We start from the raw sequence: 21,695 nt of genomic DNA, 5'->3' as shown, positions 1-21,695 counted from the left end.
CGGCGATACTGTACAGAAGTGTGGTGATGTAGAAGACACAAAACTCCAGCCGGGAGTCTCTGCACACCCGCAAAAATAAGGTTCGCTGATCTTTGGACGGGAGCTGCTTCGGGACAATTCGGCTGACAGGGAATACGGACAAGAAAGATACTGTCTACGGCAATGTCAGGCGACGTTGTTGATACAAGATCGTGATCTCTTCTTGATGCAGTCTCGGTTTGGTGTTGAACCAACTGTACAAGGCTGCTGTTCTTGCTGCAGCATTTCCCGATATGCCGAGACGCCTACGCTAAACACAAACAAGCTGTTGGATGTTCCAAGCTACTGGTGGACTTCATTTCCACTCTTTTCCTGCCTCACGTGTATCGATTCCTGCTCCGTCCGTGTCTGCTGTAGACCTAGCTCGGGGTCATGTCTCGCAGCCAGGACTTTCTGTACCGCAGCAGAAGGTAGAACACCCTCAATACGCTTCACTTTCTTGCCTTCCAAGAAGGATACGAGCCCTCCGACTCCAGCAACGCCGCATGCCAATGCGACGAACAGACCAGTAGACCATGAAGGTCGGTCGTGTCGGTTCAGTCCCCACATGAAGCCACACAGACAGCACTGGAAGAACGTATTCCACACTTGACACCAGATGAAGAAGTCGACCTTCCAGATGGGTGTGGGCGGCGCTCTCTCACCAGTAGGAGGATCGTTAGGTCTCTTCGAAGCTGGCAATGGTAGCCGCAGATCAGAATCCAAAACCTCATCCGGCTTTACGATAGCATCCAAGGTCTCTGACCCAGGAAGGCGATACCAGCTACGATAATGAGCCGCAAGCTTTCGCAGTCCATACATCTTCTTCTCTCTTCCTTGCTTACTTTCGCTAGTGAACCGATAGCAGAGTGAGTAGTACAGATCCCGGAACCGCCACGGTACCAGTCCAAACCCAGTCACGCAGAATAGAGCGTTCAGGATCTGGGAATCCCATTCGATCCACTTTCTGCGCGGCGAATTGATGTCGTTGCAGTCGAAGAATTTGCCGCCTTGACCATCTGAGGTCCAGCACATTGCCGGACTTGCATTGCACAGAAGTAGGAAGAGCATGCCACCCCATGCTACCACGTTCAGGCCATAGAGAGTGACAAGGAAGCCGAAGGGGGTCAAAAACCATTTCCAGAATGCTTTGAGGCCAATCACGGTCGATGTTGTCCATGGGAGCTTGGGTGGAGGTACGTAGCCGTTTGCATAGACTTTGTGCTTATTGTCGAGTGGACGTACTTCGTTGGATTCCTGCTTCGAATCGTCGGATGTCCAGCCAAGTGTTTGACTGTCATCGACCGGTTTCGGCGCGATCGCATTCGTCCGGGCGTCTGAAGGCACACTACTCAGGTGCGAGGGCACTTCGCTCAGCGCAGGAAACGTCGAAAGTGTATTCGCATTGTTTCCCTGCTCTTGAGCTTTCTTCACGTCTTTCGATCCGCGCGATAGTCTCCTTGTCCCGCTTGAGCTGCGTCTCCTCCCTCCTGACAACTCTCCCGTGCTACTCCTCCTGATCTCTGGAATTGTCGGCGCTTGACTGGCAATCTCTGCTGTAGCGGCCAGGAATCCGGGCGGAGGGTCGCTGTTGAGGACATTCCCGGCAGTCGTGACTATGCTTTGTGTAACGCTGGCTATCGATGTGCCTCGTCGTCGGCCTGCCGTCGGCGAAGATGGCGTTGTTGATGAAGCCATAGTCTATGATGAAATATTGATGTGATCTGTTTCTGTTCGTCGTAGAAGGTACATGTACCACTCGTAGTGCCAAGGTGAAGGCGAAGGGATCGTCCAAGTCTTGGAGTAGTACTGGCCAACGACAATCACTGATTCGCAACGTCGAAAGAAGGTTATGAACGTCCGTGTCTCAAGTGCGCTTTCCCGCTGCCTACCATGACGCTGCGGTCCAGTATAGCGATGCGATGATAGTCCGTAGAGGCGGCGACGTGTCACGTAATGTAACATCTACAGGGGCCATTTAGGCTTCTCAGCATCTCGGAAGCGTGTTGAAAAGTACGCCGTTTGTCAGCCAACGCATCCTTGTCGTGAGAGGATATACGCGCATGCTACCGAAATGCTGAGAATCCGACATGACCCCTGGAGGCTTTGTTGGGCAGTGCAATTGCTGGCATTGGCATTGGGGGAGATGCGTCGCTCGAGGAGTGTCCCCTCAGCACTTCCTCTGACCCCAGCTCGCCGATTTGGCTACACTTTAATTAACACTTTTACTACTGTACTACAACTTCATATTGCGCTTTGAAGACACCCTAGCATCTTTGTTCTCCGCGCACTCGTGGGCACAACGGTGACGTGCAAGATATTTGATATTGATGAGGTTTTGGTTAGAATCTTGATGGGTAAGTGGGGTCAGGCCGGCGAGCTGGGGTCCGGGGAAGTATCGAGGGGAGTGTCCAGGCACATCGAATCGGACGAAAGCGTGGGGAAATGTGGCGCAGGGCTTGTGTGAGCTCGGTTCCCATGCGACGAACACGAGTAATACGCAACGGAGTGAATGAACGAATGCATCATATGCCGTAATGCCGAAGGCACCAGCCTCTGCAGATGAATCCAGTATAAACAACAGTTCCTAAACGTACATCGAGTTGTCGCGTACAGCGGGTATAATGCCTCCTCCAAACAAAAGTATCCTGGCGCATCATCTGCCGACAATCCTTTGCTAAACATATCAGCCGGCTTTTAACACATCTCGCTCCAATTTCGCCAAGTCTCCTCGTGGTGTCCGTAATCATCAAGCATAAGCGTTGGCCAGCTTCTGTTCCTATTCGAAGCTTGTGCTGGGAGTGACCATCAGCACCGGCAGGCTTTCACTCGAGCTTGTCGCGGAGTCCTCGGCATCACCAAGCTCAGCCTTGCGTATACGCTCCTTCAGCGCCACCATGCCACGAGCAGCAAAGTCCTTGCGACAGTATATGCACATCCTAATCGCACACCAGGAGCAGCTGAAGTGATCTCCATCGTGGTCAATGTGACATACTGCACATTCGACAGGAGCGTGTTTGTTCCGACTTGGTAGCAGCTTGTTGTGCCCACGCCAACATTTGGTTTGGGCGAGGGTCAGTGGGCGACAATACGCAAAGCCTGATGACTTGATTTGCTTCCCTTCCCGACGACCATCGCTGTCCTTGTACTTTGATCGCGCGTGTGACGAGGATGGATGTGACGAGGCCGGTCTTGTTGTGCCACTTGTGGTGGTGGTATATGCCGAGTCGGTCATATCGGTGGTCCTCATTTCAATCTGAGACTCGGCTCGTCTTCGAGCTGTGCTGAGACCGTTGAGGAACGACTGTGCAGACTGCAAGCTTTTTGCCTCCTGGGTTTGTGTTAGCTAGACCTGAATGATTGGCTGGCGACTTGGACATACGTTGAAGATTTCCAGACCACTGCTTTTCCGTCGCATCTTCGCGACGGAGAGTTCCTGAACAGCCTCTTTCGGTGGTTCTGGCGTGTCAATCTTATCTCTCAGGCCATACTTGTGCGGGCTGTCTTCCGGCAAAGGTGAAGGTGCAGGCAGTGTTGGCGATAGCACTTCATCCTCCGAAGGTGGAAGAGGTGGCAGGTCCTTGGTGTCGTCCGCTCCATCGAGTTGAGACCTGCTTGAGTGTAATCGATCTTCAGACCTATGGTGGCGGATCGTGGTCCCAGCACTCAGGGGTAACTCTGCTTTGCTCTCCGTCATGGTCGTGGTCGACGTCGAGTTCACCTTCGAGCTGTCAGGGTACCGGGTATCGTGGTGTTCCGGCTGGTCCAGGAACGGGTTGGCAGGCGCGCTCTCGTCGGCGGCATCGTCTTCTAACGCGCAGCTGTCGGTCTTCTTGTGGGTGCCGCTCGGATGCAAGATGGACATGACACTGTTCGTGACATCGCGGGGCAGTGGGCTCTTGCTGTCGATGCGCTTGAAGACGTTTCCGAACGAGCCCTTCCGCGACACATGCTGTTTGGAGCCACGCCTGGTGTGAGTACGGATAACACTGTGATTGGACTCGTCGTCAGGTGTCGGACTGCCGCCGCCGATGCTCGATGGTTTGTTGCCCATGGTCCAAGGAGTGGTGGGTGTCGGTGAAATCGGCTCCCGGCTATCGAGTGGTACCTGTATAAGCGTGGCGGTACTGTTTGCACGAGTGTCACATATTCGCTGTTTCAAATCTGGGCTTGGAAGTGCTGTGAAGCCATTCGAGCTGTGCAGTGTGAGCTTCGAGGGAGGGCTGGAACGTGGCGAGCATGCCTTTGTTGTGGGCGGCGTGCTTGCATTTTGCTGCTGCTCGACCGCGGCGGAAGGCATTGGGGGCAGCTCTTTCTCTCGCGCTGAAACTCCATAACGGCCAGATGGTGCAACTGGTTCTGCGAGCTTTCCTTTAGCATCTTTAATCTATACCCGCAACACCTTCGACGGTAGTTGCAATGACGATAGAATGGTATGGACTTACTTCTGCTAGTCCTCGGAGTTATATCGTGGCGCACAGGAGCTTGTTCTGCTAAGCGTCGACTATGCCGATCGTCCACGCTCGAAAGCAGACTATCGTGCCGCAGACCAAACATCCTGGCATTCTGCTTCGACACATCGCCAGCACTCCTTCGTGGGCCAAGCATGGTGGTTACGATGTCGAGGCGGGTGGAGGACTGCAGTCTGTCATGTTGAGCTCGGACAGCCATGATATAGCGCTCGAGGCTCTGCCCGAATAGGTGGACGTTATGAGCGGCACAAGACGGGGAGGAGGAAGTCAAAGGGACAGACCGCAGTAGGCACATCATCGCCTACAGGCTTTGGCTTTGGCTTTGCTTCCTACTGGATTGCTAGTCGCACATGGCACAGCGTACATGCATCAGATATACCTCGTCCTTGAACTACTTCCGGCCAAATTGCTCTCGTGATCGAGCATGATCAATGGCCGCCACAGAGTGTGACGATGAAGCGCAAAGGAGGCTTGTTTGCCAGGAAGTGCAGGTACACGGCTGAGGTGTGAAACCCTCCGCACGTCGGCGTATCGTTTCGACAGATCCTAGCGAAGCGCATTCTCGCGCTGCCTCCCGCGGGCTGGATCTCGTGCGAGTTGCTGCGACTAGAGGCGGGTGGCTGCAATGATCCTGGATCTTAATAGATGAGCCCCAATTCTATCGGGACCACCACTCACGCCACAAGAGGTTTGCCGCAAGCCATGACCTTCCCAACAACGTGGTCCAACAAGCGCCCGGGTTGGCTCTGCCTGTAAGAAGGTTGGCATGCTATTGCAGCAATAAGATTGATGACATATGGAAGCGGCCCGCAGTATGAGAAGTTGGAAGCGCGATCTGGGAACTGGGATGGCTGTCGGCAGCAGGCCCTGTCGTTCTGGAGCACCTCGGCTCGTGCGGCGACGTGATGTTCTCGTGCATCCGGGAGCACAGCAGCCGGTTGTTCCAAGATGCGTGAGCCAATATCGGCAGTGCATGAAATGTGTCCAACGATGCACAGCACATCATACGAAGCAGAACGAGAAGTCTCTCTGATCGGAGTGAGAGCCGATCGCTCAGATCAGCATAAGGGGCTACAGGTAACGGCTCGACTCTATCCATTTCTGCCGAACAGCCTCCAGGCACAAGCGAGGAGCCCTACACTGCCTACAGACGGCACGGGCTATCATTACCACTGAATTGGCACGCTAGAGCCGGCCAAGCAATTCCGGCAAGTGACGACAACGACTCGGCATAGCTTCAACGTTTTGCAGCAGGCATGAGAGACCTGCCGTTGTTCCATCGTTCATGGCAGTAATGCCATGCCATTGATGCGCATACCCTACACAGCGCCTCTACCCAGCCCAACGGTAATACCACCCACCGCAGCAAACCTCACTGGCGCCATCGAAGCACTGCACAACTTCCTGTCTGCAACGCGACACAACGACAATAGCAATGGCAAGGCCCTCATCCTCTCTGGCGCAGGCATATCGGTAGCCTCCGGCCTCGCAGACTATAGAGGCACAAATGGCACCTACACCCTAAACAAGACCTACCGACCCATCTACTTCCACGAGTTCTCCGCCTCCCACGAAGCGCGAAAACGATACTGGGCACGCTCGTACCTGGGCTGGACGACCCTTCATCGCTCGAAACCAAACCTAGCACACTATGCCGTTGGCCAGCTAGGAGAGCTGGGTCATGTAGACCAAGTCGTCACCCAGAATGTCGACTCTTTCCATCCGAAAGCACACCCCAGTCTCAAAACGCTGGAACTACACGGATACCTCCGCAGCACAGTCTGCCTCACATGTCGAAGCGAGTATAGCCGCGACGCCTTTCAGGATGACCTCTCGCGGATGAATCCCTCCTGGTCTGCGTTCTTGGCAGAAATGCTGGAAAGCGGCGCACTCTCTACAGAAGACCCAGCGGAAAGAAGGAAACTTGGCTTGAAAACGAACCCGGATGGAGATGTCGATGTCCCTGGCGTGGAATATGGAACATTCAGATACCCACCCTGTCCCAAATGTCTCGCCAACACGGAACTCAACGATCAAATTCAGACCACCGACGACGGCGCCTGGGCTACTGGCTCCACAGCAGGTATCTTAAAACCTGCGGTGATCATGTTCGGAGAATCCATCCCCAACCAGGTCAAACTTGACGTCGAGCACGCAGTGGATGAGGCGAGTCGGCTTTTGGTCTTGGGGTCCTCGCTGGCGACGTACTCTGCGTGGAGACTTGTTAAGAGGGCGAAGGAGCAGGGGAAGGCTATTGCGGCTGTCAATCAAGGAGGGGTCAGAGGGGAGGAGAACTTTTTCAAGGATGTGCCGATGGGAACTGATGGCGCTGAGGGTGTGAGGTGTGCGTTGCCTTTGGAGGAGACGCTGCCGGCCTTGGTTGAGGCTTTGCAGAGCGCGCAGGGTCGGTTGAGGAGTGAGAGGTCTTTCCAGCCGGCGCCGTGGGCACGCATGTGACGAATGCGATAGATTGGAACGAGATGCGATGAGATCTATGAGTAATGTACCATTATTTGCATAAGCATGGCCAGCGTGGCCGGGATCACAGAACCAATGCATCATCTAGAACCTGTACATATACATAACGCATGAACATCGTTCACACAACTTCACGAAGCCATGACAGCCTCTCCGCCCTCGGTTTGCGCACCACCGGCGCTGATATTCGACATGAAATCCCGATACCTGAAAACGTCCCCCTTCGCCTTGGAAGCATTCATGCCCTTTGATCCGAATGCTCTTCGTCCGGTGAAATCTCCCAGAATACCATCTAATTCGCGCTCACTGAGTCGGATCATATGCTCTCCTGGCTCAGGGGCAGTGTGAAGCAGCGCATCTCTGAGTGTTGCAACATCGATCTGTCCACTATCGTCCACATCAAAAGCCTCGAATGCTGCGCGTAGCTCGTCTGGTTGCGACAGGTCCGCTAATGGTCCTGACAGAACGTCTAGGTATCTCGCAAGATTGAATTGCGCAGTTACGTTAGGCGGGAAGAAGTCTCGCAGTGCAGCTGGCGTGTTCTCGAGGCCCATCTGGCCCAGCATTTCTGAGACTGAGGCTGCTGTGACGCCGCCTGTGTTGTTACTGTCCAGTACCTCGAAAGACTCTCGCATGCTGTGGAGGAGCGACTGTGGAACGTGTCCGTATGCGCCTCCGCCTCCACCGATGGGGTTGAGTTTTGGCATTGTGGGTGATTTCTTCACGGGCTGAGATGTGAAGATAGGCTGTTTGATTGTGGCTGTTGTGGAGGATGTTTCTGTTCCTTGGGCTAATGGCCGGAGCATGGCTGGACTGGGTACTACAGTTGGTGCTTGAAATGGTTCTGGTGGAGGAGGCGAGTCTTCTTCGGATAAAGTGTGAGATGATGGTTTCGCTCCGTCGAATCGTGAAGGCGAGGCGGGAGGGAGGATTGTGGGTGTGTCGGGCTCTTCTGGTGCTGGAGAGATGCTTGGCAGTCGCATGGGAGAAGCAGGACGTGGGCTGAGCGGCGCTCCATTGTAGCTTGAGTTGCTCGGTTGTCTAGAGGGAGATGTGGGTATGCTCAAGCTGCTCGAAGGTCGTGCGAATGGGCTCGACGGGCGCTCGGTGTTGATCTGGCTCGGTCGTCGGACGAATGGACTGGTCTTCTCTGGTGATAGATTGCTCGCTTTGGTAGGCGACAGTGACAATGCTGAAGGCGCTTTCGTCGGCGAGGATCCTGGTGTTCCTCCTCGTACTGTTGCTGGCGACGCGCTGTTCTGTCGGCGGAACGGCGACTGTCGCGCGTTGGCGCTGTCGAAGGGCGAGGGTCGCGACGACTGTATACATTAGCTTCAGAAGAGCAGACGACGACTAGGAGCACTCACCATGATGTTGTTCTAGCAGTGCTGGAGATGTTGGAAATGGTCTTCGCGATGTCGCTGTTTGGATGGGTAAACAGCAACGACAACCCAAGGATGGAAGTTGGAAGGTCTGCCGGGTGATCGTTCTGCAGCCTGCAGGGGCAGACAGGGATTGTATCGCAATCGTGGGGAGAGGTCTCACTCTCAAGAACATCAAGTGCACCGCGAAGTGAATGCTGCCCATAGTCTGACATAGACACGATACATGCGCAGGTCGCGCCGATCATACAATGGCAACTGTGCTACCACATCGGCCCAAGACCAACTCGACTGGCAGCACGGCGTCAAGACGACACGCTTCACTCAACTCCTTCCCACAACGATCTGGATCGCATTCGACACAGGGCGACTCTGGCAGTCTGGCAGTCGCGCAACATAGACACACACTCTCCAACGCTTCACACAAGTCAAGTGGCACCAGCTATCGATCTTCTCAACATGGACCCACTCCCGCGCCCAACGCGCTTCGTTCACCGCAAAAGCGCCCACAACAACGCAAAGTGAAGCCGGTGAAGTCGCAGTACCCTCCCGGCGGCACAGAAAACCATGTCGAGTACATATTGGTCGCCTCCTTCGACATCGATCGGGGTAGCATTATGGAGCATCAGTACCCAGGACCCGTTGGAGGAGACGAACATATGCTTGCTGAGCTGATGTTACCAGATCAAGCTCATGTGCGAAGCCAAGACTGGACCATATTCTTTCTACACAAAGACGCCGGCGGAGAGGAAGATCAAGACCCAGACGCGAAACGAAGACGGAGGAGGAGGCGACGGAAAGCAATTGAAGCCGGCGAGGACCTGCCCGAGGACGAGGACGAGGACGAGGACGAGGACGAGGACGATGAAGATTCGGGAGACGACAGCGATGACAGTTCTGATGACGGCAGTCCTGACGGCCCCCCTCTGGTCTATGTGCTCAATTTGGTCAACACCAAGCACGACAACACTATCAAGCGAGGTGCAATCGTAAAAGCCATGGCAATTTGCACGAGGCATTCTTTCTTGCACATATACAAGCCCCTGCTTCTGCTGGCACTGGAACAGTACTTTGCCAATCCCATGATCGACACTCTGGCCAGCCTGTACGAAGCTGTGAACAGCATGGACTTGTCTCTCATGCCTCGGCTGAACCTCAACGAGAAGTTCATCCTGCAAGCGACAGATACCAAGGACCTTTTTCTCGAGAAGTTTGAGGCCATGATAGCACAACGTATGGCCGAGAAAGAAGAGACAGAAGCCGTCACGCCCGCGATAGATCAGACCAGTACCGGTCAGCTACAGTCGAAGACTCGATACGGCCTACCTCGTGACACTCACGAATTCGAAAGTGTGATCAACTATGCAAATGTACCTGTACCGGTCAAGATCCCTACGGCAGTCAGTCCAGAAACAGTCGGCGACTTCAGCTTGGTCAAATTGATTACAACATTCAGCACACCTCACACTTCTTCACCGACGCCCTTCAACCCTACACATCCTCATTTGACAACATCTGGACCTAATACGCATCCAATTATCGTGCTACTGAATGCATTACTCACGCAGAAGCGGGTGATCTTCCTGGGCCACAACCTTCCCAGTTCGGAGGTAGCTGAAGCAGTACTGGCAGCATGTGCTCTGGCATCGGGTGGCATGCTACGCGGGTTTACTAGACACGCGTTTCCCTACACTGATTTGACCAAGATTGACGATCTTCTGAGAGTCCCTGGATTCATCGCTGGTGTGACGAACCCTGCTTTTGCCAACAAGACAGAATGGTGGGACATCCTCTGCGATCTGAGTACAGGGAAGATGCGAATATCTAACAAAGTCGAACAAGCTCCCCTGACTGAAGGCGTGGTCTTCTTCCACCAGAACACCCACCAGACCAATAGTGTTGCAGCTGGTGGTATTAGTTCTTTGGTTACGGCGGGAGCGAGTCTGTCTGCAGGGCTGGGTGGTAACAGCGCTCCTTCGGGCAGTATGACAGGCGATGCCACTGGTGACGGGGCTTTCATGCAGAGTGTGCTTGCTGCCATCAATGAGCGACATGGCGAGAATGCCATTCGTGGCAAGTTCCGCAAGTGGGTAGTGAAGTTCACTCGGCTTGCTTCGAGCTTCGAGGAGACAGTTTATGGTGCGAGTGCACTGCACATTCACAACCCGGAAAGTCCAAAGACCAACTTCCCAGCTTCACCTATCTCACCCGCCGAGGCACACAAAGAGCTCGCGCCAGAGGTCATCGGCCACGGCTACGTCTGGCCAACAGCACAATCCAAAAACAATGAATTGGCTGCCAATGCTACTCGAATCGAAGGATGGCGTAACACGCGCAGCTACTACAACTTCATCCAAGATCTTGCCTCGTTCTACGTGCACCGCCCGATCAAGCACCTGGACCTACAGCACCTACACGATAAGCTTGCAAAGCTACGACTCGGACACGAGCAGAGCGCAAACATCTACCTCGCCATATGTGAAGCCATCAACACGGAGTCCGAAATCAGTCACCTCCTCTCGATCGTGGCCATGGGCGTTTGGGAGAACAAGGCCACCAGCGCCGCAAGCGGTCAGACGCCAGGCTTGCTGTACATAGGCACAGGTCTTTTCCACCCTCGGCTGGACGTAAGAGAGGAAGTAGCAGAACTCTTAGGCAGAATCAGAGAACATGAAGCCGGTCGGCACTTCTGGTTGACGCTGGGGAGGTTCATTCGCATTGGGTGGGAGAGGACGATGACTCTGAAAGTCGATAAACTGGAGCGAGGAGGTGATGATCACTGATGATCTATATGAATTTGATGATGCTATGTGAGATCTTTATGTACATGACGATCGCTAGATACCCTCGAATCTTGGTGTTTGCTTTATTATACCAATTTCTCCTTATCTCAGAACATTCGGACCCCACTCGTTCTCTCCGAACTTCTCAACTTTAACATCTCGAACTTCCTCCACCCTCACTTACACCAATCCTCTCACACCGCACCCCAAGAACAATGGCCACCAAACGCAGCGCCCCCGACTCCTCCTCCAACAACGACTCCCGCCCCCATTGGAAACGCCCCAAACACCAAGGCGTCTTTCAACCCAAGAACCCCGAGAACCACGGCAAAAACTCCTTCAAAAAAGCCCACACCGTCAACGACTTGAAGAAGACAGTGCGCAACATCACTCGCCTACTGGAAAAGTCCAAAGATCTCCCTGCCAATATTCGCGTCGAGAAAGAGCGTCAACTCCAAACCGCAACTCGCGACCTTCAAATTGCCGAAAAGGCACGCAAGAGGAGTGAGATGATTGGGAAGTACCATAAGATACGATTCTTCGATCGACAGAAGGCGGAGAGACGGTTAAAAAAGGCGAGGAAGGCGCTGAAGGAAGCGGAGGGAAAGAATAAAGAGGGCTTGAAGAGGAAGGTGGAGGAGTGTGAGATTGACGTGAATTATGCGCACTATGCGCCGTTGGAGTGGGAGTATGTCTCCCTCTTCCCTACACGGAGGAAGAAGGAAGGAGAGGAAGAGGAGGATAAGGGTGTTGCTGGGAAGGAAGTGGAGAAGCAGGGAGACTCTGCGATGTGGGAGAGGGTGAGGAGGTGTATGGACGAGGGGACGTTGGGGGATTTGAGGGAGGGGAGGTTGGATGGCAAGGGGGATGATGACGAGGGGGAGAAAGTAGGGACGAAGTTGAAGTCGGTCAAGAAGGCGGCGAAGACGCAAAGGAAAGATGACCGGTCTGCGATGGGCAAGAAGGTCCAGGTGGAAGAGGAGCAGCAGAACGATGATGAGAGTGGTGATGAGAGTGGTGGTGGTTTCTTCGAATGAGGAATCAACACATGGATAGAATAGAACATTGGTGGCGTTTGCACCTTGCACTGCATGATACCCATGAAGCATTGAAGATACCGGGCCACGCCAAGTTACTCCGCTAAAAGTGCTGAGACCAACTCACCAGATCCAGTAGCCTCCTAGTTCTGCTGTCACTACCCACTCGCCCACCCATCCCCCTCCGTACTTCCCTTTCCCCCAGCTGGCCGACGTCCCCCCAGCTTCTTAATCAAGTCTTAATCAAATTCATCAAATAACGACTATCTTGCACGTCGCCGTTGCGCCTCGGGGAGGGCACATCGGCGGGGCCCCTACCCCTGCCTCGTGAGGGGCCCCCTCCCACTCGTTGCCGGCTCGAGTGCGCGGAAAACAAAGATGCTAGAGGGTTTCGAGGTGCAATGTGTAGTGAAGTTCCATCAAATTGGGCGGCTAAAGCTAGGGGGACATCGGCCAGCTGGGGGGAACGGAAGTACCGAGGACCCATCCCTACACCTTCCCGCCCCCACCTCTCTCCCCCATCCCTACCCTCGCACTCAAATCCTCCATAATCCACCCCTCAATCCTCTCCGCCACGTCTCCCACAAGCCGCTCATACCGCTCATCCACAAAAAACAAACCACAATGCGCCCCGATCTCATCAACATTCTCCATGAAAACTCTCACCCAGCAAGGATCCCTCTCGCCATTGGAGTCTTTGGGAGGTAGAGTGCAGAACATGCGATCTTTCTTTGGGTTTGGGGGTGTTGAGTCTTTGCTGCGTTGTGGGGAGAGCATGGTGGTGTCGTGGGTTGAGGTTGATGCGAGGGTTGAAGCTGTTGTGGAGGGTCGGCGGGAGGTGATTTGGGGGATGGAGGAGGTGCTGTGGTGGGAAGTGGTTGCTTGGGGTTGTGGTGTCTCGGGTGAGGGTTCTGGTGAGGGTTCTTTCTCGCCACGCATGCGGCGGGCTTCGGCTTCCATGCGTTGCTTTTCCTTTTCGAGGCGGATTGCTTCCCGCTCGCTGTGGGTTAACTCTGATTCTGCTTCCTGCTTGACTGGCGGAGGTGGAGGTGGAGGTGCTCTGGCCGGCCCTCCTTGCTTGTGCTGTGACTCGTCCTTTTCATGGGGTCCTTGGTCAGCGACGGCCTTCTCGTATGCTTCGACGGCTTTCACATGGTCTTGTTTAACCATGTCTCGAATGTTAGGGTCCTGTATGTAGCTCAGGTCACCAAGTGGCGGAGGCCTCTGAGGTACACTCTTGTTGACCTTCTTCCGTGCGCGGCCTGCTTCACCCCCGATCTGGAGTGACTCCATGGCATTGTGCCATTGCTCAGAGCTGGCGTCCACTTCTTTGAGCGGGTCGGTCGAGCTCAAGGAAGCACATCGTTGATTACCGTCGCCAGCTTCTGGTGCCAGCGAAGTTCGTGAGATGGAAGCTTGAGAAGAAGGGCGACTCCGATGTGGACTGCGAGATGACTGGCGATGCGGTGATGAAGGCTTCTTCAGACGACCCGTACTGGCTGTGTAGTAGTTGATGAAGCGTACTCTGGATGGCACGCCGCCCTCTACAACGGACTCGCGGACTTTGCCATTCTCTTCCTCCAACGCCCTGATTCTGGCATAGCGGTTCTTCAGCTCACCATAATTTGCCATCGCACCTCCGAACTCCATGTGTGAGGAGATCAGCTTTTTGGCAGAGCCGATCAAGTCGTCGGAGTGCTTGTTGACAAAATGCCATGCACTCCGCCAGCCTTTCCGTACGGGAAGTACAACATCGTTCTGGAAGGCAGGGTTGTAGTTCGGGTCAGGTTTGGCCCACAAAGCATCTGCTCGAGAAGGCCTCTGACCAGAAGGATCGATTTGGCTGCCTTGGTCATCACCAGTGGCAAGTTGTGTTTGACTGTCGTCCTTGGGCTCTTTCTTACCATCCGATGTGAATATACTTGCTAGCCCGCTTTTGACGACTCTGGGATGCATTCCAAGAAATGGTACATCGAAGTTGATCGTGCCCACAATGCGGTGCTGGAGAGGTCCGGATGATGGCGTATTTGCAGGCATAAGTGCTACCTCCGCTGATAACAATCCACCCATGCTGTGGCCAAGCAAGACAACATCTGTCGTTCGACTTTGGTGCGGTTGAAGCCACTTGCTGAAATCGTTGCGGGCGATCCTGATGTTGTTCTTCGATCGGTACCGCGGGTAGATCTTGGTATGCACGACATGCGAGTCGCTGAGCAATATGGCGAGTAGGTTGTGCACATGCGCGGGAAAGCTGCGAAAGCTGGTCTCATTGCCCATGAAGCCATGTATGTAGATTAAGAGTAGCTTCCTGCGGCCATCGTGGTCTTCAGGTGCCAGTGATTCTTGCGATGTGGATCGTGGATCGTTGTGCATCAAGCCAGATGTTGACTGTGCAGGATGCGAGCCTGCGGCAGCTTTCTCGTTCGCTCTCTGCTGATGCGCGACCAGCTCATGTGGAGGAGCATCATCCGTCTCTGTGGTTGTGGAAGGCGTTCTCGGCGGCAAAGGTGGCGGCCGCTGCCCAGAACGTGTGGGTAGTGAGCTCATGGCAGGCGGCGCTGCTGATGGTCCTACCTATGGTGCATGATCCATATGATGATATACATGTAACATTCTCAAGCCTACATGTACATCACAGCATGATAGTCCAAAGTTGACATGGGCCTGTAGAACTAGACTACAGAGGTAGCCCTGTACATTCGTGGCTGCAGGGATCAGCTGCGCCACACGACGGGCCGTTGTCTTTCGTGGACAGCACTTGCTTCGTCTTCAAGTCTCGTCGTATCGTGAAGGCAACACTCAGCTGTCGTTGAGTCGAAGGAGTAGACATTGGTTAGAACGCGATGCGCATAGATCTCCGCCCGGCACAGCGCGCTGATGGAAGCGGCTGTACGATGGTCGCCACACTCGACCGGCGATAGGGAGAGATTCCTCCTTGTGGACGCCAACGACGGAAGCCTGACGCTCAATCAAGTACACAGTCGGCAAAGAGACCATATCGACTATTCTTGCGTGGCTCGTATCACTCGGTTGCCAAACTTTTCTGCATTTGACTGGTCAAAGACGAATGAGTCGATTGTATCCCTTGGCCTGGTCTCAGGAAGTGCATGTCTGGTCAAGCTGCGAGAGGATGGCCGTCCTTCGGAGACTGTGGCAACGTTCAAACTCAAGCAGCAGCGAAAATGCAATTCGATAGCACTAAACCGTCTGGACTGGCTGGCAGTCGCTCTAGACAAGACGCGCTCGGACAACTGCCTTAACATCTACGATGCAGCCAGCGAAAATCCAGATCCGATCCGAAGGTTGTGCCCTGCAGAAGTTGTATCGAGTGTACGGTTCTTTCCAAGCCAGCCAGAGGAGCTCGTCGTCGCGGCTCAGAGATCTCTGATCCGTCTTTACGACTTGAGGGACGGGTACTTCGCCAATACCAACAACACTCAGGTCTCCACCCGCAATGTCAACAACATTGCAATTGATCCGTTGGACGAGAACTACTTTGCCAGTGCTGGATCTTCTGACGACCCTTCTGTGAGTGTCTGGGACAGGCGCTGGATCAACCAAACAAGCGTTAGTGGGAGCAACAACGGAGCCGTGTTTGATCTCAGACCAGCCGTTGACAACTCCGCAAGAACCTCTGTCTGGAGTCTGCGGTATTCGGGTCAACAGCGCGGTCGCTTGGCGATATGCTCCAGTAGAGGAGAGCTGAGAGTCATTGATATGGTAGAGGGCAGTGACACATTGCTTAGCAACAACGACTATGTTGCGCAGAACAGCTACGGTGGACTGCCTTGGAGTTGTAACCGCTATGTCTCTTGTACAAGAGAAGTCTCAAAAGCCATCGATGATGTTGAAGAAAGCAGCGAACAGATTGATGAGCGCCTGATCGCCTTCGACTGGATCTCTGAAGACGGGAAGCTCTCGGAACAGCCTGTAATAGCCTTGCGGTCGAGTCGAAGAATGGATGTCATCAGAGTGCCTTCAATCTTTCCACACGCAGCACTCACAGCTCGAGGCGATCTTGCTCTCAATTATGAGGATATTGCCATTACGGAAGTCAAAACACGAGCAAAGCCAATGAAGCGTCGCGCGCCGTACGAGCACCAGCACAGCGCCGAAGACTTTGGGCCCCACGAGTACAGTGGTGAGGTAGTCGACGATGAAGACGATGTCCAAAAGATCGAGTGCGGTCCAGGATCACCACAGCTGGACAGTATCTTAGCAACTTCGTCAATTCAGCGAGAGCGGTGCTCCCGTGGCTACTTGTTTGACTGCATGAAGAATGTCGAGATTGTGTCCGGGAACTGGCAGCTGGAGCGGCTATGGGAGATTATTGGTCGCTTTCAGACGCAGGCAGCAGATCAGGGCATGATGTCCGAGAGTCTTGATTTGAGCTTCGCTGGCGTCACAGGAATCTGTTTGGAGACGATTGGCAGCGTGAGTCGTCGGACTCTGTCTCCAGCTGCGGGAAAGGTCGAGGATGCCATCTATGACTTGAACGTTTCGAGGGAGCTGCCGTCGTTCAAAGGCGTACGGACGGACTTCCCAGAACACCGTCAGCTTGCGCTCGAGTTGTGTGGTTGGAAGTTCACTGTCGAGTCTCTCGAGACAGAGTGTCACGAGCTTATAAACCGGTGCTTGTATTATCAAGCCGTGGTCCAAGCCGTTCTGCATGAGTATAAGCATGTGGCGCTAAACTTGCTGAGGCAATTGATCAGGAGCAAGACTGTGCCTAATATCGGGCTCGGTGCGCTATTGGCTTCGGACACAATCAATGAAGAGCAAAGAGAGATGTGCCTCTGGATGGCAGCCGATACCGAAGATCCTGCTTTGAAAGCTCTTCTGACATTCTTGACGACGGGCAACTGGCGCGATGTGATGAAGACGAACTACCTTCACTTGGGTTACAGAGTAGCGTTGGGTCTGAAATATCTCAATGACAGCGAGATTCACGGGTTCCTGCAGAGCGAGACTGCTCGAGCGGTGAAGAATGGTGACCTCGAGGGGATTCTGCTCACTGGCTTGAGTGACCAGGCCATGGATCTCTTCCAGACCTACATCAGCAAAACGAATGACCTACAGACGGCCGTAATGGCGACAGCCTTCACGTGCCCGCTCTACGTGAGCGATGTACGGTGGGACATGTGGAAAGAGACTTACTTCATGCAAATGCAAAGCTGGCGAGCGTTTATTGAGCGCACTCGATTTGTGGTGCAGCATACGCAAATGGCCAGAACGAAGGGAGACGAAAGCTTGATCGAGTCTCCGCCATCTCAGATCACACTTCGATGTGCCCATTGCCAACAGACTCTTGCGAGACGAGATGGGCGCACGCCGTTGAGACCTTCAGGTCAGCAGCTTGTGGCATCGAGTAAGGATGCCATTGCCCCGCAGGTGAAGGCCGCAGCGAGTGCGGGCGTGTCTTGCACCAAATGTGGGAGACATATGCCTCGTTGCGGCATTTGCAAGATGTGGCTAGGAACACCAGATCCTGCAACTCGAGGGGGAACGAAGGAACTGCAGAAGCTGGGCGATGTGATGGCGAAGTTCCTGACGTTCTGTGTTAGGTGCCAGCACGGATTCCACGCACACCATGCCCAGAGTTGGTTCGAGAAGCACGTTGACTGTCCTGTCCCGGGCTGCAGATGCAGGTGTATGGTCAGGTGAAGCTCGGGTTGAACAGATGGGAGCCAGAGTGAATACAGATGAGATTGAGTCGGGTCGTAAGTGAAGCGAAGTGAAGCAGTGAAGGTAGACAGCTGCTGAGCAGCGTTTGTCAAACGGCCATAATCTCATCTCACCCTGATCACACGCGGCCAAATTGCCGCCGCTTCCTTCACCTCCAACACACCACAAAACACCCCCGACATCACTATCGCTTGTATATACCGCCGCCGAGAGTATACTCGACCAGCATCATTCACCAAGCACAATCAACCACAACACCCTCCGCCGCCATGGCGCAAGCCCAAGCTGCCAGCACAGGTGTCAACATGGAGTACATCCCTCTCCGCCATGCTGTTTTCAAGATCGAGCCCGATTCTGCTAACCATACCTCTCGCATCATCTTCAACTCCATCGATCGCAAGAAGCATCTCTACGACCTCCTGAACGACTACCACACCGAGTTCTCCCAGAACAAGCCAGGTGGTGCTGATGAGCTCCGCCAACTCATCAAGGACGCCCGCGTGAAGTGGTCCATCCAGCTTCGAGAGACCAACTGCCGCGATATCAGAGTCATGATCGCACACGAGTACTTCGGCACCGGCCCAACCAGTAACATCATGGCACGCGTTATTGCCATCAAGCGAGACCTAGAGGCGGTGGTGAGTCCTGTTATTGTTTACCCGCGAGCGGTCACTGACTTCACATGCTAGGGCGGCAAGGCTTACCATCACTATCCGTTCAATAAGAAGAACACCGACAACCCTTGGGCGGTCTTGGACGTTGTGGTACCACGAGCCGGCATCGAGGCGGTCCTCTCCAAGCAGCGCATGACTGCACATGCCATTGCCTTTGACGACATCACCGCACCTGCAGAGGTGGACTACCAGCCAAGACAGCCAGATCCAGAATGCCAGTTCTGGTACCGCGATGAAGATGATAAGGTCACCGTCCTGCCAACTCCGAAGGACACTGTCCGCCACCGAAGCAACACGGTCGATAGGCTCCGCGAGGCAAAACCAGGTGCCTGGAACCCTTTCAATCTGGCACAACAGGAGTGGAATGGCCGCAAGCCATTTTCGGCCGAGATCTATGAGCCAGAGAGGTGAGTTTTGGCTGATGGCGTTTCTCAAAAAATTACTCGTGTTCCCATCCCTTACTCCAGTGGTGGCGCCAAGGCGTCGACACATGCTTCTTGAACATGGCTGACACCTCTTGACCTGCAGCAACCACGACTGGATTGGCTCAGACTTCGCTAAGCGCTGCGAAGAACTCGAGCAGTACGACAAGTCACTCAAGTCGTCTCCAGACAGCGGCGAAGACGGCGCCACGATATCGTCAGAGCCATATCCAAGTATGTCAAGCGCATACCCATACCACACCAAGAAGCACAGCGAGAAGCCGAACATCATCGACATTCAGCGGGACTTTGCCAACGTCGAGAAAGAGATTGCAACGATCGAGAAAGACGTGATCGAAGCGAGCAAGAATCTCAACGATTTCGTGAAGGGCGGAGAGAAGACTCGTGAGGAGATTAGGTAAGATCAAGGAACCCTTCGCTCTCTCTCGTAACAGACTCACTAACATTGCAACACAGAGCTAGCCAGCAACACCACGATCTACTCTACGCCACCCTGCAACGAAACAAGATCCCGGCCCTTCGCAACGTCCTCAGTCACATCGCTACCGACCTCATGCACGCCAAAGCCTGGGACCCCGAGCAGCACAAGCGAAAGACAGTGATCGCGCCCAAGCCGCGGAAGACAATGATCATGCAGAGCGCCAACGGCAGCACAATCTGGGAAGAGACCATCCCTGACGTCGGCGAGACCGGAGACCTAATCGTCGTGGGCTCTCCCCCGAAGGAAGACAAAGCCAAGACTAAGGAGAAGTGGGCCTGGATCCAGCGCTTGTTCGCAGGTGCCGGTCGGAAGAAGCCAACACCACCACCAGCAGTTGTCACACCAGCTCTCCAGCGTAGTGACTCGGCTGTGAGCTTCTCCGCTGGCGTTGCTGAAGGTGTGCCGCTTGGAGGTATTGGGGAGGGTTCTCGGCCGGTAGAGGTGGACGGAAATCCTATCATAAGGTACGTATAAGCGCGCCGTGCAATGGCGTACTACGTGGTACAGAGGTGGAGGATGAAGGGGCGGGCGGCGGCATGGGCAGCGTGGAGCAGAGCTTTTTTCAGCGTTGATTTTTTCTTGCGTTGCTTTTTTGGGGGGCGGGGGGCGTGTCGGGCTACGGCGCTGCGAAGGTAGCACAGAAGTGCTGGAGGATGGAGCAAGAGCTGGGAAGGGGGCGTAATTTGGAAGCGCTGAAGCGCTTCATGCAGTAATGGCCTGCTTGGCCATAGAAAATGGATTGGTTTTGCGCGTCATGCATCACACGCCTCAAGAAATCGTGACATACCAGGCTCGCCACAAGACCTGCCGCTCTTCATCGCTGGCCCGTCCGTGTTGTACACGTGGCGCTTCGTGTAGTAATGGCCTGCTTGGTCACAGAGAAAATGGACTGGTATTGTGCGTCATGCATTGCGCGCCTCAATAGATCGTAAAGTACCAGGCGGCCGACAGAACCTGCCGCTCTTTATCGCTGGCCTGTCCATACCGCACACCGCCGCGCTTCATTCACGCGCTCTAACTCATCTCCTTCAAGAAATTATCCTCCTTAATCTTACTCCTCCTCCTCTCCCTCATGGCCTTCGTCAACTGCTCCCTAGCACCCAAACTCTCCCTAGGATCCCTCGGTAAATCTACACTCTGTTCATAGATCGGGACTTTCTCCACCAAGGACTCTGGGTCTAGGAGTTGTCGTTTCTTTAATGCTTTCGCGGCGATGCGGCGTTGTTTCTTCGATTTGGCTGTGGTGTGTTAGCGATAGGACGCAAGGGCTGGGGGGAAATAGAGAGAGGAACGTGAAACATACAGAACAAATCACCCTCAGCATCGAGCCCACTCCCACTCTCCGCCGCGCCACTCTTATTCAACACCGTCCATAACCAGGGCGGATACTCTGAATCTTCCAATGCCACGGGGTCTTGCTTATTCTTCATGAAATTGAGGCCCTTCAGTACTGTTCCTGCGGGTACACTGCTCTGTATCTGCAGCGGCTTCTTGCTCTTGTCGACATCTTTGTTGGTCGGTAGATCCAAATTCTCAGGAGCGGGAGTGAGCGGTGTGCTGAAGGGCTGCGCTGCTGACGTGGAAGTCGCGGCGGGTCTGTCGTTTGGTCGGGGATTCGTTGCGGTTGTGGTTTGGGCTGTTACTGCTTGTGCTCGATTTGATGTGGTTTGGGAGAAGGCTCGGCAGGTGATGTGGGAGGTGTTGCGGCGTGCTAGACGCTGGGCGCATTGTCGGCAGATCATTGTGATAGCTGGCTCTCCAGATGTGGTGGTATGCGCAGCAGTGTGGACGGTGAAGTCAATGTTCAAGACGGAGGTGAGCGCGGAGATCTTCCTGATTGAGACAGCAAGTGACGGCACGTGATCGATATGAGAGTAGCTAGCCTGTTCATTTCATCTAACAATCAATCTACAGCTCCTCCATTTTATCACAAAGGTCCATTCTGGCAGCCGGCTGCACGGGTATAGCGAGTGATCCATGCTACTCTCGTCCGCAGCGCCTTTCCCTCCGGCCTCCCCTACCATCCCACAAACCAAACGCCCCTTTGCGTGAGCAATAGTGTCCTCCTTTGGTATTGTGTAGACGATGAACTTCCCAGCGCTGCGTGATATCGTTCGAATAAGCAACAAAAGCAAGTACATAAGTTGCGGTGGGGGTGGTATCAATCTTCTCAAAGGTTTCCTCTCCCTGCCACTTGCCTCCATTGGCCGTGTTCCGTTTCGCCACCAACGCTAGCCCAATG

General features: G+C 54.2%; 9 protein-coding genes across 9 annotated transcripts; 4 read left to right on the top strand and 5 right to left on the bottom strand.

Annotated features, from left to right (window-relative positions):
- Positions 1–321: 321 nt before the first annotated feature.
- CLAFUR5_00247 (uncharacterized protein) lies at positions 322–1,716 on the bottom strand (the record flags this gene model as incomplete). The annotated part of the gene is made up of 1 exon (XM_047899395.1): positions 322–1,716. One exon carries the CDS (start codon positions 1,714–1,716, stop codon positions 322–324), a length of 1,395 nt encoding a protein of 464 aa, XP_047755447.1.
- Positions 1,717–2,797: 1,081 nt separating this feature from the next.
- Positions 2,798–4,689, bottom strand: CLAFUR5_00246 (uncharacterized protein; the record flags this gene model as incomplete). The annotated part of the gene is made up of 3 exons (XM_047899394.1): positions 2,798–3,349; positions 3,401–4,377; positions 4,464–4,689. 3 exons carry the CDS (start codon positions 4,687–4,689, stop codon positions 2,798–2,800), a joined length of 1,755 nt encoding a protein of 584 aa, XP_047755446.1.
- A 1,100-nt stretch (positions 4,690–5,789) lies between these two features.
- Positions 5,790–6,947, top strand: CLAFUR5_00245 (NAD-dependent protein deacylase SIR4; the record flags this gene model as incomplete). The annotated part of the gene is made up of 1 exon (XM_047899393.1): positions 5,790–6,947. One exon carries the CDS (start codon positions 5,790–5,792, stop codon positions 6,945–6,947), a length of 1,158 nt encoding a protein of 385 aa, XP_047755445.1.
- A 152-nt stretch (positions 6,948–7,099) lies between these two features.
- Positions 7,100–8,338, bottom strand: CLAFUR5_00244 (uncharacterized protein; the record flags this gene model as incomplete). The annotated part of the gene is made up of 2 exons (XM_047899392.1): positions 7,100–8,287; positions 8,336–8,338. 2 exons carry the CDS (start codon positions 8,336–8,338, stop codon positions 7,100–7,102), a joined length of 1,191 nt encoding a protein of 396 aa, XP_047755444.1.
- Positions 8,339–8,601: 263 nt separating this feature from the next.
- Positions 8,602–11,133, top strand: CLAFUR5_00243 (uncharacterized protein; the record flags this gene model as incomplete). Its single annotated transcript, XM_047899391.1, has 1 exon — positions 8,602–11,133. One exon carries the CDS (start codon positions 8,602–8,604, stop codon positions 11,131–11,133), a length of 2,532 nt encoding a protein of 843 aa, XP_047756118.1.
- A 215-nt stretch (positions 11,134–11,348) lies between these two features.
- Positions 11,349–12,170, top strand: CLAFUR5_00242 (rRNA-processing protein efg1; the record flags this gene model as incomplete). The annotated part of the gene is made up of 1 exon (XM_047899390.1): positions 11,349–12,170. One exon carries the CDS (start codon positions 11,349–11,351, stop codon positions 12,168–12,170), a length of 822 nt encoding a protein of 273 aa, XP_047757143.1.
- Positions 12,171–12,659: 489 nt separating this feature from the next.
- CLAFUR5_00241 (uncharacterized protein) lies at positions 12,660–14,717 on the bottom strand (the record flags this gene model as incomplete). The annotated part of the gene is made up of 1 exon (XM_047899389.1): positions 12,660–14,717. The coding sequence occupies one exon, from the start codon at positions 14,715–14,717 to the stop codon at positions 12,660–12,662; it is 2,058 nt and encodes a 685-aa protein (XP_047755449.1).
- Positions 14,718–15,047: 330 nt separating this feature from the next.
- CLAFUR5_00240 (SEH-associated protein 4) lies at positions 15,048–19,927 on the top strand (the record flags this gene model as incomplete). Its single annotated transcript, XM_047899388.1, has 6 exons — positions 15,048–17,601; positions 17,735–17,890; positions 18,096–18,493; positions 18,545–18,936; positions 19,058–19,369; positions 19,429–19,927. 6 exons carry the CDS (start codon positions 15,048–15,050, stop codon positions 19,925–19,927), a joined length of 4,311 nt encoding a protein of 1,436 aa, XP_047756085.1.
- A 540-nt stretch (positions 19,928–20,467) lies between these two features.
- On the bottom strand, positions 20,468–21,195 carry CLAFUR5_00239 (uncharacterized protein; the record flags this gene model as incomplete). The annotated part of the gene is made up of 2 exons (XM_047899387.1): positions 20,468–20,691; positions 20,757–21,195. The coding sequence occupies 2 exons, from the start codon at positions 21,193–21,195 to the stop codon at positions 20,468–20,470; spliced, it is 663 nt and encodes a 220-aa protein (XP_047755975.1).
- Positions 21,196–21,695: the final 500 nt, after the last annotated feature.

The sequence above is a fragment of the Fulvia fulva genome, chromosome 1 (assembly GCF_020509005.1).
Source record: "Fulvia fulva chromosome 1, complete sequence".
Lineage (NCBI taxonomy): Eukaryota > Fungi > Ascomycota > Dothideomycetes > Mycosphaerellales > Mycosphaerellaceae > Fulvia > Fulvia fulva.
The sequence above is the reverse complement of the archived record's forward strand: the minus strand, read 5'-3'. Positions and strand labels throughout refer to the sequence as shown.